An 18,963-nucleotide genomic window follows, 5' to 3' on the forward strand; every position below is an offset into this window, starting at 1 on the left:
GATAGCCCCTAAAATTTGGAATGCTTTTCTACTCAGCCTTTGCGAAGAAAAATCTATTATTCATTTCAAACTCCTATTAAAAATACATCTTTTCAATGAGTATTATTCATTTTCTTATATGTAATTTCTACTGTCTTGTTAATGTGTTTATTGAATTGTAAAGTGTCCTTGAGTGTATGAAAGGCGCTCCATAAATAAAACTCATTATTATTATTATTATTATTAATATGTCGATCAGCACAAGTAGCAAGCAGCCTGCTATTCCATTCCTCATGCCCTTACTCTGGTTATGGGATCTTTGCCTAAATACGGAGTGGCATTGAATATTTACTTTGTCTCCAAATCTGCTGCAACCCAAAACTTTATGCCAAATTTGTCAGGCTTGGTTGAGATGTTTTACATGAAAGGACAAACGGACCATGGCTGGAAACAGTTGCTCATCAAAAATAATATGTTCCCATGGGTTGTAACTCAAGACACAGTTTTTAGCAAAATGTTGCCAGATGTCCAAAATTGCAGAAAATCTGTCATTTTTCACACGTTCTGCACATGTGTCTTTGTTGTCAAAGTGCAAATGCTGCATGATAGCATGATAGCGGTCATAAGGCATTGTATCATTGATTGCCAGTACAACAAATAGTTCTGAGCAGGCATCAACCACAGCACCAACTGTGGGCATCACTGCTATTGTGAAAAGAATGGAGATAAATGCCATCAACTCAGAGAGGGTGAAGCAAGTTCATTGTACGACGTGAACGTCACTGACAGAATAAAACTAAATAATAAAAAAGCGCTAACTTTTACAAGTAGCCAAAATTCACACCAGGTGTTACAGGCTCAAATCAAATGTATGTTTTTATTATTTTATAGTAATAAGAGCAGCTCACTACTCAAAACAAGGAGCACCCAGACTTAAATCCACAACCTTTTGGTTATAATGCAACACCTCTGCATTATATCTTACCTCTGCACCATATCAAATTTCTGTCAATTGACATTTCAGCTTGGGTTTTAACTTTAGCAACATGTAAATTTAATCTTTTTTATTTGGTTATATTCTTGACATGTTTATTTGATATTTGGACTAAAGTCCACACATTATACACTTCATGTCATTATTACTATAACATGGAAAAAGTTTCTGTTTTAGTTATGTGTTCAGCATTTCTTGCATCGGATTTCCTGTCATCCAACATTTACACAGATCGTTGTAGACACGGAATGCACATGAAATGCATGTACTGTATACCAAATAATGATATATGATTTACCTTATACCACTTCAGGCACCTCACACACAGATAAAGAGCCGTTAGCTGAGAGAGCTTCAGCTGCGTCGGTGGGAGATAGGATAGCAATCTGCTTGTTGCTTGTGCTGATCGACACATTTGCAAAACAAGCCGCTGATGGCGAGGTGCGAAGGAATTTAAGGTGGCCCGTGATTACAACTTTTTTCACAGGCTTCAGGGATTCTAGTGTTAAAGTGTAACACTTATGCATTCAAAGGTGTCATAAAGGTTAAAACTTCTAAACAGCTCCAGAGGCATTGGTTCAATTCAAAGTCTGGTCATTACTTTTGTGGATTTTATATCTTATTCCTGTGTCTGGAGCATTTTTTCTGTAGATACTCTGATTTTTCTCTCACACCCCAAATACAGTATATGTTAGGTTAATTGGATACTTGTTCATTTTCCTAATGTGCATGTTGTTTATATTGTGTCCTTGAATGAACTGGCACTCCATATACTGTTGATTGATATCTTTTGTTGAAGTAACCTGGATAGGCTTCCTAATATGGTCAGAATAATAAATGAATTTTAGACTTAAGTGTATAACCTATAGGCACGTAGATATCCTGTAATCATGTTAGCTCTGAAATGGCACACATTTTGGGGCTGTTTTCTGCCCACTTCATACCTGTTGCTGTCAGAACAGGTCCCAGCCACATTTATTTCTGATTACAATAATAATTTTAGAAAAGTAATTGATGGATTGATGGATTCATTTTTTAAACATAGAGTGATAGTGCCTATTATGAAAAAAAATTGTTAAAAACCCAATTAAATGGCTGCTTGATGAGTAAAAAGAGAATTAAATGAAAATATGTGTGGTGGAAAACATCATATAGTTTATTAATAAGTTCATTTACATAGTATAACAAATAATATCCCAATAAATCTTTTCATAAACATAGAGACAGAATGCAATACAGCATAGTATTAAGAAAAGAAGGTTATCAAAATACTGTAATGCCTCTACGAAAGTGATGTCTTCTCACAGGCCAAAAGAGAGCGTGCTTTGCAGGGAACTGCATACAACTGTTGGTTTCCCATCTGAACACAGTCATTTCCTTCTTTGTCTTGTTGTACACCTTCTGGAAAGCTAGAAAAATAAAAATGTTGTAGCGCTGTTATTTTAGTACACAAACAAAACTACAACTACCCATCCATTACTAAAACTGCTCATTCTGTTTAGGACTGGTGGAGCCGAGTAGCTAACAACCCTAGAAGGGATGCCAGTGAGACACTGTAAAAAAAAATCGAAGTGAATTGTTAACCAAAGTTAAAATATAAGAATAAAATTAAAGAAAATATCTGACATGTACTGTTTTGTTCAGTTTTTAAATATAACAAATACAACATTTTGGAAATGCTGGATTGCTGAACCTTTTATTTATTAATGTAAATTACAAACAATTTCCATTTTTTCAGAAATTTTAAAGGTGTCATTTATCATTGTGAGATGTTTAAAAATTTTAGAGTAAAAGTAGTTAAGTGTTTTGGTTTTCAGTGCAAATTGAAATATATAAGCATTTGTTTTAAAAATGTCAGGAAGAGACTTCAGAAATGGTCAAATAAACAAGCAGAATATTCCAGGGGTATGTTTCAAGAAACTGGCTGACGTAATGTTGTTTCATGCACCAAGTAAGACTTTCTAATTGGCATGTATACAGTTTTCATAACAGAATAAGGGTTGAATTCAAGAGATATTGAAGAACAAGGACATAATGGAGAAAGACTTTCATTTTAGTCTGGCTGTGCTCTATGCTAAAGCACCTTGTGTCTTTTAACCAATCATAGTATTATAGGTAAAAATTCATTCAAGAGTTGGTCTCGTCCGATGCGAGAGATGGACGTCTGAAGTGGAGCGGTGTTATTTTTCATATTATTTGCTTATTATCCTGAGATATCTTGTATTTATTCAACCTGAGAGGGACTGCTACAGTATATGTAAGCACATATAAACATGGCCAACAAGAAGGGGGGTCCGAAAGAATCGAAGACTAAAGCTACATTCAAGCTACGATCAGCAAGCCCTAGCTCGAGATACGGCCTCTCAGAGACAGACCTGGATCAGATGGGCGAAAGTACAGACTCCTCGGGACCACGGTCCGCTACATTGTCGCCGGCTGAGAGCGAAAAGGGGAGCGAGGGTGCAATCGTGAGTGCAGATCTGGATAGCTCGCCGATCGGAGAAGATCACCTGAAGCTGGAAAGGGCCTTGAAGTCCGTGGCTTCAATTACGCAACTATGCGAGCCAGGAGCAGCAGGGACACCGACTACAGTAGAGTCTGCTGCTTCATCTACGGTACAAGAAAGCACAATTGAACTATCTGAACTGAAGGTGCTGCTCGCTGAGCTCACGCAAGATATAAAGAAAACCGTGAAGGCTAATGAGAAAGCAGGGGCAAAGGCACATGAGAGACTGAAACAGGATTTGAAACAGGAGATGGAAAGGCTGCGTCAAGAGGTGCAACTTGAGCTTCGACAGGTGCTGGGTAAAATTGAAGAGCGCATTCAGGAAAACTCGGTTAAACTGAGCACGCTTACTGATCAATTGGAGGATCTCAAGGAGACATTCACGTATCGGATTGAAATGGCCGAAAAGGCAGCTGCCAGTGCCGAGGAAAAAGCAGTTAATGTCAGCTTCGAATGCAAAAAACTCGGATACAGACTGGCTGCTTTGGAAGATGGGAGAAGAAGGTATAATGTCAGAATTGAAGGTCTGCCTGAGAATCGAGAAAGCTCAAACCCTGTGAAATTTGCAGCTGAACTTTTTTCCAAAATAATCGGGGAGGACTTTAAAGCAGAATCTGAATATAGCAGCGGCTTACCGCATACGCGGATCAAACACCGTTAGACCCCGACCAAGATCTTTTATAGTTCGTTTTGAACGATTAGCATTTTAGCTAGAGGTGATGGCACTCCTCAGAAAAAAGGAAGATATTACATATGAAAATAACCACATTCGTATCTTCCCTGACTTCTCTCCAGCAACAGCTACTAAACGCGCAGCCTTCTATAACATTAAACAGCGGTTACGGCAAGCCAGTGTCAAATACAGCCTCTTGTATCCGGCAAAACTGAAAGTGGAATGGCAGGGCCAATTCTATGTCTTCGCTAGCAAGGAAGAAGCAGAGAAAGAATTAAGAAAGCTGATCCCTGGACTATTCTGATACATAATAGTGAGTCATGGCCGTTAATGATATAGCAATGATTAACAATCTACTGTCTGATCTGTTTGTTTTAAAATACGTGTTTTTATCAGAATATATTCTCATTATTACTTAGTATTACTAGGGCGCTATCTGTTTATGTTTTATTGTGCTTAATTAATCTTTTTTTTTTCTTTCTTTCTTTCTTTTTTCTTTTCTAATTATTTTATCTTTACCCTAAACGAGACTGTTCATTATCATAGCCTTGGTTTATTGTTATTGCTATTACTGCATTAAGACATGTTATGCTTATTCTGGACACATTTTTAACACCATCCCCCGGGTTTATTATCTGGGTGTATTATCTTAATGCACTAAAATTGCTGTAGACTATATATATATATATTTTAAGTGCAAAACTCTTTAATTTTTTTTATTTATTTATTTTTTTTTTTGTTTTTTTTTGTTTAAGACTATATTGATAATAGATATCTCTATCTTTTAACCCTAAAGCGCCGCTGCATTGGGGCTTGTTTTGCTTTGGACGTACTCTATCTCTGGGTATGTCAGAGGACTGGGACTATGTGAAGTGGGTTTTAGCCTCACTTGGGGAGGCAAAGAGGGAGGGTGGGGGTTAAGGGGGGGAGAGAAAGAGAGCAGGCCTGATCTATACCTAATCTATCCTCACAATCTTTATAATTATTACTACCAACATAATAATAAGCTATATGGCAACAACTCTAGGGGAAATAGGAAATTAAAAATTCATTCAGCACTTCAATGCAAATTCAGTTGTTTATAAAACTGACCTCTACCCTTACTTTATTGATCATTCTGTAACAGACTGTGATTAATGATCCTTGTTCAGTATATGTTGTAAGAACAAGCTTTCACCTACTTGATTACTGACTCAAAAATGTTTTATCAAACATCCTGGTAAAGGATAAGTTTCTTTCTTTAATTAATATGTTTGATTTTTACCATATCATTCTACTAGTTAAACAACGAATGAGTACTGAACAGGATCAAGTCAACTCATTTTAAACAATAAGTCATTCAGGCTAAAGTGAGTTTTGATTAACTGTATATGATTTTATTCAAAATGTAATAAAATAATGTAATTAACTGTTGCACAGATTACCCATTGCTGTCATCTGTTAGACTATCAATATTCAAAAAAGTAATTCAGTTATTTAAATTTTATTAATTTGTAAATTACTTTAGACCAAAGTAAACTAACAAAGGGAAAGGTTTTACAATATAGCTTTAAGGATTCTTGGTGAAATGTAAGCCAGCACATTACAGTAAAACTGCAATCCTATAATAGCTATTAAAGTCCAAAAATAAATATTGTAGCTTTTCTTCTTGAAATGAAAAGAAATGTAAAGGGCTGGGTTCCTTGTGTCTACTTCCCCATGATCACCCAGAGGAAAACAGGTGGAGCTGCCATTTGGACACCTGACTATCAAGCCATGCACCAAAATAAAATAAAAATTGATCATTGGCTTGGGTAAAGCTATGTGGATCTTAGATCTAAAAATAAAATAAAATTGTCTTTATGAATCAACAGTTGTGCACAATAAAATCTTCTAAAAGAACAAAATGTATAAGTAGTGCTTAATTTGGACAAAGATAGGCTTATGAGAGAGAGAAATTACAAAATTGAATTTAATTTGTAAATATACAGTGTAAAAATAAAGCTCATTTTCAACAAAATGTTGCCACCTGTATGGAAACAATTAAGCAAGACTTGCATAGCTGGTCAACCCTTCATCTCACTTTAGCTGGAAGAATTAACATTGTTAAGATGAATGTGCTTCTTAAGTTTCTTTCCAATATGCATCAATAAACTGTTTTTAAGAAATTAGATTAAACAATAACCTCATTTATTTGGAATTCAAAACACCCACGTATCCAAAGGCCGACCCTACAAAGACCTAAGGTGGAAGGTTGCATGACTCTACGTAACTTTCAATTTTATTACTGGGCAGTAAATATACATGCCCAGTGTACATGCTGTGTACATCCCATATACATGCTGTAAAAACCTGGACATTGACACAAACAGATGAACATACACAGGCTTGGTCCGCAATAGAAATGAAATCCTGCAGTACTTTCTTCTATTCCTTGCTTTGTACCTCAATAAATACAAGTCATCGCTAATATACTAGCAACCCAATTGTACTTCACTCACTCAGAATATGGAACCAATGTAGGAGGTATTTTAAGATAGAGAAGCTTTTATCTGTGGCACCTCTGCGTGATAACCACCCTTTTCCTCCCTCTCAAATGTATGCAGTTTTTAATGTCTGGAAAACATTAAACCACTTAGGGATCTGTACATAAACAGCATCCTTGAATCCTATGAATAATTACACTCCAAAGTTAACTTTCCAGCAACACATTTCTTTCACTTCCCTTCCACTTAGAAACTTTGTTAAACAGAACCTGCCCAGTTTTCCTCACCTCCCACCTACATCAATGCCAGAAAAAAACTCTGATTTTATTGGCCAGGGATTAATGAGGAGATCCTCCTCTTTTGTGTCTCCTGTCCAGAATGTCAACTGCAGCAGATTCCTCGGAAGGACCATGCTCCTCTCGTTCCTGTTCACTCAGTGATATTCCATTTGAGAGGCTAGGGATCAATATTGTGGGGCCCCTAGAACCCTCTTCCAGAGGCCATAAGTACATTTTAGTGATGACAGACAATACCCAGAAGCCATTCCATTGAGAGTGATGAAGTTGAAAAATATTGCACGGGAACTTGTTGGGTTCTTCATGAGGGATGGCATCCCTAAAGACATCCTAATGGATAAAGGGGCACCCTTTACCTTGGTTACGTTCAAGGAAGTGGCAAAATTACTTTAAATTAAGCATTTGAAAACCTTTGTACTTCACTCCCATACAGACGATTTAGTAGACAATTTTAATCAGAACTTCAAACAGATGCTCCGCAAAGTGATCAGCGAGGATGGGAGGAATTGGGATCCGTTACTTCCCATCCTTTTTTTGCCTATCGGAAGGTCCAAAAGCCTCCACGGGCTTCTCACCTTTTGAATTTTTATATGGGTGACAACCCAGGGGCATTGCAGACAGTCGATAAAATTAGATTCAATAAAATTAGACCTGTCCTAAAGGAAGACATTGAATGTGTGCAATCAATGCATGTTCGTCATTATGACCAGGACTGGGATCGTGTTATGGTCCTTGTTCCAACATCCCTAAATTATTGGCTCATTGGCAGGGCCCCTATGAAGTTAAGGAAAGGAAGGGCCTGGTTGACTGTTTGGTTAAACAACCAAATCGATGGCCGGTTGAGTGAGTATATCATGTTAATCTATTGAAACTGTGGAAGAAAAGTAATCCAGATCATTACTCCACTCGTTCCTTCTTTGTTTCCTATAACGTTAGAAAGACATGAGCTTGAAGAGGTTATCTTGTCCATTCTGAATGTTGTGAATGAGACACCTGGAATGACCTCCTTGATTGTGCAAGACATCGTTACCAATCCAAACACGCTGAAGTTGAACTAGAAATCAAATGTATGTTGGACTTGAGACTAACAGAAGAGAGTGTCAGTCCTTGGTCTAGTTCCATCGTATTGATCTCTAAGTCTTCTGCAACAACTTCCCCCAGCCTAGATATCTCAGTATGATGCCTACTCAATACCCAGAGTGGACAAACTCCTTGGGAATAAAAAAGTATCTATCTATCTATCTATCAAAAGGCTTGGACAAGCACAGTATTTGATGAAAAGATATTGGCAAATTCCCTTAGCGGAATCCGCAAAGGAAAAGACTATGTTTAGTACCCTGAGAGGGTACTGGCAGTATACGATCCTTCCATTTGGTTTGCACAGGACACCCATGACTTTTCAACGTCTGATGGATAAATTGCTCCACCCATACCAAACCTGTAGTGCCTTCTATCTGGATAATATAATAATCAAACCTGGAAGGATCATATACAACAGGTATGTGCGGTAATCCAGACGCTTAGTAATGAATTAATGCTAAAAAATGTTTTTTGGGCTAGTTGAAGTAAAATATTTGGGCTTCTTGAGGGGCTGGGGAACCGTACGCATTGTGTTCAAAGGTTGCTGCCATTGTAAATTGGCCCTGTCCCAAAACTAAGAGGCAAGTACAAGCTTTTCTAGGATTAGTGGGGTATTATCGCCGGTTCGTACCTCAGTTGTCTGAGAGAGATGTCCTTTTAACTGACCTAACAAAGAAGCGTGCTCCCGATTCTGTGGCATGGGAGAGGCCCTTACGTCAACACCTGTATTGATAATGCCAAATTTTTCTCTACCTTTTATACTGCAGACTAGAAAAAGGCTTGGGTTCCATGTTGAGTCAAAGCGTCTATGGTGTTGAACACCCCTTGATGTACATAAGTCAGAAATTGTTGGATCAGGAGAAAAGGTATGTAGCAGTGGAAAGATAAGCCCTGGCAATCAAATGGGCTGTTAATCAGCTAAGGTATTACCTCCTGGGACACGAGTCCACACTGGTGATGGACCATGTTCTTTACAGTGAATGGAGTTTCACAGGGAGACTAATGTTCACGTTCACATGACCATGTGGTTTTTAGACCTTCAGCATTTTTGGTTTAAAGTTCTACATTGCTGGGGATCGCTATATGCCAACGCCAATGCACTTGCATTCATGACCTTATGGCTCGGGTCACCCGATTCAATGGATCTGGGCTAAGGGGGGAGGGGGGGTTCTGTCACAGACATACACTTGAGGAACAACTTAAGGACTTAGTCAACTGTATTACCTCCCTGGAACACACAACATTGCTAGGCAGTAACACTTTTCTCCTCTCCCTTCTGCAGAAAGGAGGATTGATGTGTCGCCAATCATGACGTCACTTCCAGGGTCACTTCACCTGAACCCACCTCTTCCTCCCAGAAACCATCATTACCGGAAGAGTAGCCATCTTGGACAGAGTCGATCTATTAGAAAAAAGTCTCAACAATCTTGTGTCTAACATGTTTTTTTTTTGCATCTTTGCGCCAATTCAAAATATGGGGTTTGCTATTAAGGTGCCCCAGACCATTTATAATTGTCTGTCTTCTTCTTACAAAAATTTTAGTTTTGCTAAACTTGACTTGCTTGTATGGAATGTTATGTGTTTTTAATAAAATCAATAAAATGCTTAAAAAAAAGAACATTACATTATAAAACAGTTCGATTCTTTTGGTGATTGATGGGCAATTAAATTATTGGTATCTTGAGAATAATTAGTTTTTACAGGGCACAAAGCAGGGTATATAATGTGCATCAAGATTTCATTTTCATTGCAGACCAGACTTGTGTATATTCAACAATTTGTATCAATTTCCAGTCCTTTGCAGCTCGTATATTTGCTGTCCAGTAAAAACCTTAAAGGCTGGGTAGTGCCATGCCACCTTCTGCTTTAGGTATTTGTAGAATCATCTTTGGAATGTGTGGATGCCTTGAATTTCAGATAAAAGAGATTATAATTTAGTCTAGCTTCTTAAAGAACAATTTGTTAATGTATATAGGAATGCTCTGAAATAGAAAAAGAACCTTGGGAAGAACATTCATCTTGACAATATTGATTCTCCCAGCTTATGTGAGATGGAAGGTAGACCATCTGTTCACATTGTGTTTGATTTTTTCCATGCTGGTAGAAAACCGTATTGTAAAAGATCTTTATATTTACTTCTGATGTTTACCTCTAGATATTTAAATTATTCTGATAAAATGAACGGATACATGTTCAGGCTAGTATGGCATGCAGGAGAGTTCACTTTAAAATGCACACTTTTATTTAAACTGATTTTGAGTCCAGATATCTTTTGAAATTCTGCTACTGCATTAAGGATTAATGGTGAAGATGTTTGTGGGTCTGAAATATACAGTACCCTATTATCTGCATATAGTTAAACTTTCAGTTCAAGCCCTTTCTCAGATAACCCCCTTTATCACTAATGCATTTTGAAAGTGTATAGCCAATGGCTCAATGTACTACATTCTAATATGAAGTACTTCTTGAGATAATGTTGTTAATACAGACTGAGACTTTTGGAAAGTAATTTGTGCAATGTGGAGAATAGCTAATCTCATCTGACTCTGTCAAAGGCTTTTTCATTATGGATATGATTTAACTTGTACTTTCCTATTTCATTACTGGCTTTAGATTCTTTTACTTCTTACTTTCAACAATGATTTTGTTTATTATTTAGACTTGACATCTCAGTTCTTTTTATCTTGTGTTTTTTTTTTAAATTACATGCTTTTGACTACATAAGTTTGCCTGGTCCCTGTTCCAGTTATGTGCCATATTTTTCTCACAGGAAGAACATTTCTGTAGTGTTTCTTAGAGTACTGGAAGTTAAAACGCACTACAGAGATGAAATTAATATTAGGGCTATTTTGCTTTATTTCTTTTTTCACTTCATTTGTAGACTTGCATTTTTATTTGGTCTTTTGAATTTGCTTCTGTCTCTTTCAGTATGCAGACCCATGCTCTTCAATGTATGCTTGTTCCTTGTCTTGTTCTATTCCTCTATTCATTTTTATCTATCTGTACACTGTCCGTCCAGTCTCCTTAACATCATGGCTTGAGAATGCTGCATACTCCTGTGGTGAACTCTCAACCCGTGATCCATGGCACAGTGCTAAATTGCCTATCTTTGCTTAGTTCTGGAGCATCATCCCTGTTAATTTGATTTGAATGGACCATAGATAAACAGGTTGCAGGTAGGATCATACATTTTTTAAATTTAGACATTAATCCACTTTACCACCAGGAAACTAGAGTAGTTATTAAAGAAGCTGACTGTAAACAAGTTGTTTACTTTATAATAAACTTTAAACTTGGGGGCTTTGCTTTGCTTGTACACCCCCTAAAACCTAAAACCACATCAGCCTCTTCACATCGCTGCCGCTCGTGTTGTGTGGGGGGGGGGTTTTGGGGTGGAGGCGCCTGAACACACGCTAAGCAGATGCGGTCGGATGAGCAGCTAGCTTGTCTTTTGTGATGTCCATAATTGATGGGATGCTTAATAGACAGTAGTCTTGCTTGGATTTAACATTTGCTATTACTACATATAGTGATCCACAATTTTCCAGCAGAATTCCATTATTTTTTTACTAGAGTATTACAAATCAAAATTGCCTTCTTACACAAAATGAGTAATGGAGATACAGAACAGTGTAGTCATACTTTGAAGAACAGAACTGTAGTCTTCTTGTGGCAGAGACAGTACTATAATTCTAAACAGTGCTTTCTGAAATCTTTACAGTATCAGCCAGCATATCACAACAAATGTCTTTGTTCCTTTTTTACTAAGAAACAGACATAACTAGATAAATAATAGACATAACTAGATAAAGAAGAGAGCAGTCACTCATAATCTTAATGATTAAGGCTTAAGGAAGAGGCAGAGCTCTGGAATCTGCCAACTGATAGAAGACAAACACAAGTTTAAAATTAAGACATCATGCTAAAAATTAATATACTTGAATATGACAATATTAAAAAAATACTGCAAAGTTTATAAGGTATAAATATTGAGAATTCAAACTTTAAAAGGAAAGAAAAATCATCCCCGCTCATGTGGGAAAAGTTTAGGATTTCATGGGAAGTAAAGATAATACCTGGAGAAATTAATTACAGCATGCTGCATCCAATTTTCTGTTAGGCTAGGGAAAAAGTATTGTTTGTCTGGCACTGTGGTTAAGCAGCACTTTGGTCACTGTTGCTAAGCAGCACAACAAGCCCTTTGGACTAAATAACATACTGAATATTGGCAGATAGTCAATGACAGTGAATATGAAAACAACTGGTGCATGCTCTAGATACCATATTAACTGCATGAAAAACATCAAATAGGATCATGTGCTATTTTTGTTTTAATTTTCTTTATTAGTTTGTAATTTACTCACATTGTTCTATTAAGTGTGTTTCCATTCAACCAGTCCCAGACCTTTTCTGACTTTTTTATAAGTCCAACCCAAACAAAGTCTTTGAAATTTGAGAAATAATCCTGTCAAAAAAAAAAACTCTGGTCATTAGACAGCTACTGTAATAATAGGTTTAATTAAAATTCTGAAGTAACAGTTAACGTCTAAGCTTTAAATGTATATTTATTGATCTAACTAACTCTTCATTGCAAGTGTGCAAACACAGACACAGAGTATGTATTTGGCTACGTATATATTTATTTATTTTTATTTCCCCTTAACCCAGCAACAGTAAAAATGTTCCTCTGCAGAACTGAGAATCTTTTTTTAGAAGAAACCACTACCAAGTACAGCCACGAGAGTATGAGTATTACTAATGAAGTTGCACTATGTTATCATTTACTGGCAGAAAAGAGTTTGTGATTTTTTTTTTAACTTTCTCAGAGGAATTAAACCCAGATCCCCATAGCTATAAGGCAGCAAGTCAAGCCACTTAAGTTACATGTTACACACATTGCATTTTTCACTGCACATGTAAAGTACTAAGTAGTTTATTATAAACAATAAACTTAAAATTGCTGTCAGTAGCATTCACTGGGGGCTAAGCTTTCACAAGCAGCAAAGAATGCTATTCATGTTATTGCTCTCTGACCACCTAATTAAAAACAAGGCGTTGTACTTAAAAAAAAAAGATTGCTTTTTGTTTTAATATTGGAAAGTGAGGGGATGAAGTTATTTTGTTATTTTTTGAAAATGGCAGTTGCTTATGATCTACTGTCACCCAAACTATCATACACTTTTGTTACTGTGAAAGAAGTATTCTGGCCTGAAAACTGCAAAACACAAAATTCCAAAAGAAGATTAAAACACAAACAAAGACAACACAAAATAAAGGACAACTGAAACATGAAGGCTCAAAAAAAGATGACCGTACAAAAAAAAGGTGGAAACTCAAACAAACAGCAAAAGTCAAATGGTCACTAGTAAAAAAGGCAAAAGATTTGATCATGAAACTGGAAAATCCCAAGAAGATTTGGAAACTCATTTCAAACCATTTCTTCCCACTTTTCAAACCTTCAAGCAAAACAGGGCAATGATGCTTTGCATGTAATTCTAGAAATGTGTAATTCTAGAGATATTCTCCACACATTTAAATTATGTTTCTTTTAATTACTAATTTAGGTTTCCTTGCTATTGTCGACTTATTTAGTGATATGACAATAGAAAAATCAGACTAAGGCCAATGTTTCTCAACATACAGTAAATGATGAATGCATTAATATAGAAATCCATTAATTTTCAGATGATGTGTTACAGTGAATAGCATTTGCATGAGAAGTTTAAGGCCTTTTCATAAGCTCGGAAGTGAATAATATTTAAAGCTAGCCAAATAATCCATCTATAAGAAGTGGATTACTACTGTACTTCCAAACTGTGGAAAAACAAACAGCATTTGATTCAAGTTCTTAAAAAGATTAATTTTTATTCCACCTTATAATGCGCATCGATATTACATTTATGGAAATACAATTAAATTGAAATAAAAAATACAGTATGCTGTTATTTATATAAAAGTCATCTGATGTGAATGTATATCAGCTGTCAAACAATTGTTTCTTTATAAACAACACTTTTTATTGTAACCCAGGGAGTGTATATATGCAAAGATCTATGGTATTTGAACAGTGACAACATTTTCATAATTTTGGCTCTGTAAACTACCACAATGGATTTGAAATTAAGCAATCATTATGTGATTTATGTGTAGACTTTCAGCTTTAATTTAAAGGGTTTAACAAAAATATTTCATGAACCATTTAGAAATGACAGCGATTTTTCTGCATAGCCCCCCTCCCATTTTCCAGGGCCTCAAAAATATATGAAAATTTAACTGACAAGCTATTCCATAGCCATTTGGGAGCAGTTCCGTCATTATTTCATTAACTATTAGGCAGAAGGTGTGGAATTTGCATTTTGAAGTTGTCACTGTGAACTCAATATGAGGTCCAAAGAGCTGTCCATGCAAGTAAAAGCAGTCCATTATTAGGCGGAGAAAACAAAACAAACTCTTTGGATAGATAGCAGAAACACAAGGAGTGGTCACGTCAACCATTTGGTAAATTCTTTAAAAGAAGGAACACAGTGGTGAACTCAGCAGCACCAGAAAGTCTGGAAAACCACAGAAGACAACTGTGCTGGATGACTGCAGAATTCTGTCCTTGGTGAAGAAGAACCTCTTCATAACATTTAGCCAAATTAAGAACACCCTCCAGGAGACAGACCTAACATTGCCCAAATCTACAACCAAGAGATTTAATGAAAGTAGACACAGAGAGTTTACCGCAAGGTGGAAACCATTGGTAAACCTCAAATATAGGAAAGACTGACTAGACTTTGCCAGAAAACATTTTTTTTAAAAGCAAGTCCATTCCTGGAACAATTTCCTTTGAAAAAAAGAAACTAAGATCAATATATATATATCAATGTTAGAAAGAGAAAAATAAAGAGAAGAGAAGAAACAGCTCATGATCCCATTTGTGAAATATGGTAGAGGCAGTTTAACGGCATGATCATGCATGGCTGTGGAAGAAAGTTAGTCACTAGTGTTTATTGATGATATAACAGTTGGCAGAAATAGTAGGATGAATTCTGAAGTGTATAGGACTATATTCTGTTCAGATTTAGCCAAATGCTGCAAAAGTGATAGGATGATGCTTAACAGTACAGATGGACAATGAGCCAAAACATACTGCAAAAGCAAACCAATGCACTTTTCAAGGCAAAGAAGTGGTATATTCTTTAAAGGCCAAGTTAATCAACTGCCCTTAACCCAATTGGACATGCATTTCCCTTGCTGAAGACAAGACGGATGGCAGAAAGTCCAATAAACAAGCTGCAACTGAAGACAGCTGCAGTAAAGGCCTTGCAAAGTATCACTAGGATGGAAACCCAGCACTTGGAGATGGCCATGGGTTCCAGACTTCACACAGTCATTGACTGTAAAGGATTTTTACTTTTGAGCCCCTGAATATAGGGAGACCATGTATATAATTGTATATCTTTTCTTAACAGCTCGTGAAATATTTTTGTTAAACTCCTTGCATGAAAGCTGAAAGTCTATACTAAAATTGTATCTTGATTGCTTTTTTAGGTGGTGTACAGGGTAAAAATTTGAAAATTGTGACACTGTCCAAATACTTTTGGACCTGACTGTATTTCGTTTCACTAGTTAGCAAGCAAGCAAACATAAAGATGCACATGAGAGTAACAATCTGTTCTTAAGTCAATGTCTGCTGTTTTTAGGGTCTGATCTTGTGATTTGTTTATAGTCTTAGCAAAACAGACACAAATAAGAAATTGCAGATGTTTAAAAAAAGAACAGAAAATTATTGTGAATCAGAGGTAATTTTTTGTGATGAAAACGATTTAGCTGGTTCCATCGCTGGTCAATGTAAAGATTCAAGTGGTTATTTTGCTCCTCTTGGCTTTCAGAATCTCACATCGGACACTTTCTTCTGGCATTCGCAGATCTTGGATTTAAATAGCTTCTCTTTCTAAAAAAGTATATTATTTGAAAATGAATAAAAAAAGTAGTAGTAGCAATACCTACCGACTTTATTCCACAGAATGTGAATGGCTAGATCCAACAGGGTATACTCTCAATGAAAATGTTTAACTATTAAAGTCCGTGAGTTTGTCCCTGAGGGCAGTACAAAGGTACTTCGTACACTGCTTTTTAAGTGGATATACCTTTAATTTATCTCTAAACTTTCATGACAATATTTTTGTATGCATGGAACTAAAAATGTAAGAAAATAATGTGTTGCATTGCAATACTTCTTAAAGTGAACATCGAGCAATAACCTTCCAATAGACTGGGTGCAAAAAAAAGTAAGCTGCACTGTGACAGTGACCAAGATAAATAAAAACACTCAATTCAACTACAACTACAACCTCAATGACTTCTGCTAATTACCCTTATATCTGCCATGTTATCTGTATATGTTACATGGTCTGCTTAGATTTTGTCCTGAGAGCAAACTAGCAGGTAAACAAACATTTTGAGCACAACCAGGAGATGCATGTAGAACAACAAAAAGGGAGGAAGCCAGGAAAACAAAAATAGAAATGAAAGGCAAATCAGAACACAAAAACAGAGTTTGAAAGGACAAACAAGGTCAAAACCAAAAGAAACATGCAAAAAGATTCAAAACAAAGGTTTTTGACAGAGTTTTGGCATCTGTAGATTAGATAAGGAAATTAATCCTTAGCCATCCTTTTGCACCGTTAAACAGGCCACAACCTCTGAGGCCCCTAGAAATTCAAGGAAGTGGACCTAATGATGGGAACTCAAAATGACAAGTGACTAAAGACCTAATATGGTATTCAAGATGTTGCAAAAACAGAACACAACATCTACACCATAAGGGATTCTGTGTATGTAATGACATAGAATCGGCAACCTCAAAACCCCCGATTCAAGAACAAGATAATACCATATAATAAGCAGCAAAACCAAATCCTGACATAACCCAATCCATCATCCTCCAGATGTGTCCATCAGGTTTCGGGGGGAACCTGCTGTTAAAATGAGCCAACAATCAGGGGGCATGAAGGGCATCAAACCAGACCCAAGAACAGTCTTTGGGAGTGTAACTTTTCCAAAGTTCAAGATAAGATACTCCAATGCAGATCAACATGTTCTAGAATTCACAAAGTATTGAACTTCATATTTCTCAGCACCATTCTCTGAAACAGCTGGGGTGGGGAACAGGGATAATAATAGGATAACAATGAACCAGTTGTAACTGGAAAACATTAAAGTGGAGTGGATCTCGAAGTGTGCTGGCAGGGACAAGCTGCATGATACTAGATCCAATCTGTGCCTAATGACATAAGGACTAATATTTCTAGAAGCCAGTTTGTGCAATAACACCCAAAAGCAAATGTCTTTAGTGAAGTGTTTAGCCCAAATTGCAGCTGTCTTTACATTCTTCCTTACGCTTTTCCACTTAGAATAGATATCATTGACCTAATAAGTAACATTAGGGACCTCATATATAATGGAATTCATAGAATTCACACTAAAACATGGCTAATGGACAAAAATAGAAATGTGCATATGCACAAAAAAATTCAGATCCATAAAACTGTGTATTAGCAAAGCTTTCCCTTTATAAATCCAATTCAACATGAATTTTAATGCACATGGACATACCTACAGCCTCATCTCGATTCCTCCCATAATTTCACCTATTTGAATATGCAAATCAATATAAATAGCCCCTTCTGTTCAGTGTTTTGTTAAAAGATCATGGCAAAAGTATGTGTAAAAAAGAAGAGTTTCAGCAAATATGAAATGGAGGCCCTGATCAGTGAAGTGGAGGCACAGAAAAACATACTTTTTGGTGGCTTAAGTAGTGGTATAAGCAACAAAAGGAAACTGATGGAGTGTTACAGCATGATGGAGGCACTCAAAAGTTCAAGTTCAGAAAGTCGCATAGCACTCAAAATAAAAAAAAGAAGTGGTCACAAATCAAAGTCGACATGAAAATTCGAGTCAGCCCATCAGTTTACTTTGTCATTAAAGTAGAATGTTGTTGACTTCATCTTACATTTGATGTTTAATTTACTAGAGTTTTTCAAACCCCATCGTAACGAAAGTGGCACATTAAATGTTTCGTATTCTAAGTGTTCCCTCACCCAGTCATTAATTGCTATGTGCTTCTTAAATGGGCTTTCTCTTACACCACCAGTAGCATGCAATAGCCACACAGAATACATTACATTCATGATATTACAGTTCTCTGAACATTTTAGTCTTGTCTAAAAGAATAACTAAAATAAGTTAAAATTACTGTCAAATGCTGAATATTAGACAATAATTTATATATACTTATATATATTCTTAAGGTTGGCTGGGATTGGCTCCAGCAGACTCCCATGACCCTGTAAGTTAGGATATAGCCGGTTGGATACTGGATGGATGGATGGACATATTCTTAAGACATTTATTTTGAAACATTATCAATAATGCTGCTTTAATTATTTGAGTAAATGTGTCTAACCATCAAAATGTTGATTTACTTGTGTTTTTTGGGTGTTAACATTTAAATGGCATGGACTAGATGAAAATGGGGGTGGATTTTTATGAAAAGCCTCTATAAATGTAGTATTTTCAAAAGCAGACATAGGCAATATTGACTACTAAGATTTAAATTAACTGTCCACAGACCTATAATCTTGTTCCAGGAATCACATCTGACCTTTCAAGTTCAATTAAATGCCTTCTCCTTTTTCTTACTGATCTATCCACTTCCCTACATTTACTGTAAATCTTGGCTAGCCTGCCATAGCTATTTGCTGAGGGAATCTCCACGATTCAATTATTGTTTTACATAAGAATCAGTTACATATCAAGTTTTAACTGGATTGGGTTTATGTTTTTGGTTTATACAGTACACTATATTTTCTCAAATGATAGCATGGTACAATTTTTTTCTTCTTTTATTTTCTGGAACATACATTTTATAAAGTAGCATTTTTGTGATATAGTTGTGTTTTTGAGCAGCATGTGAAAATTCAAAT

At 36.3% G+C, this 18,963-nt stretch overlaps 1 protein-coding gene across 2 annotated transcripts in view; it reads right to left on the reverse strand.

The window, feature by feature from the left end:
* Nucleotides 1-2,118: 2,118 nt before the first annotated feature.
* The window catches only part of LOC120535660 (C-type lectin domain family 5 member A-like), a 62,756-nt gene continuing 45,911 nt past the window's right edge, over nucleotides 2,119-18,963 (reverse strand). For both annotated transcript variants that reach the window (XM_039763621.1, XM_039763620.1), the window contains exons 6-7: nucleotides 12,358-12,458; nucleotides 2,119-2,382 (exon numbers count right to left, since the gene is read on the reverse strand). In XM_039763621.1, the coding sequence (XP_039619555.1) occupies nucleotides 2,256-2,382; nucleotides 12,358-12,458 (228 nt within the window). In that variant the 3' untranslated portion in view covers nucleotides 2,119-2,255. The remainder of the gene's footprint in view (nucleotides 2,383-12,357; nucleotides 12,459-18,963) is intronic.

The sequence above is a fragment of the Polypterus senegalus genome, chromosome 9 (genome assembly GCF_016835505.1).
Source record: "Polypterus senegalus isolate Bchr_013 chromosome 9, ASM1683550v1, whole genome shotgun sequence".
NCBI classification, from domain to species: Eukaryota; Metazoa; Chordata; class Cladistia; order Polypteriformes; family Polypteridae; genus Polypterus; species Polypterus senegalus.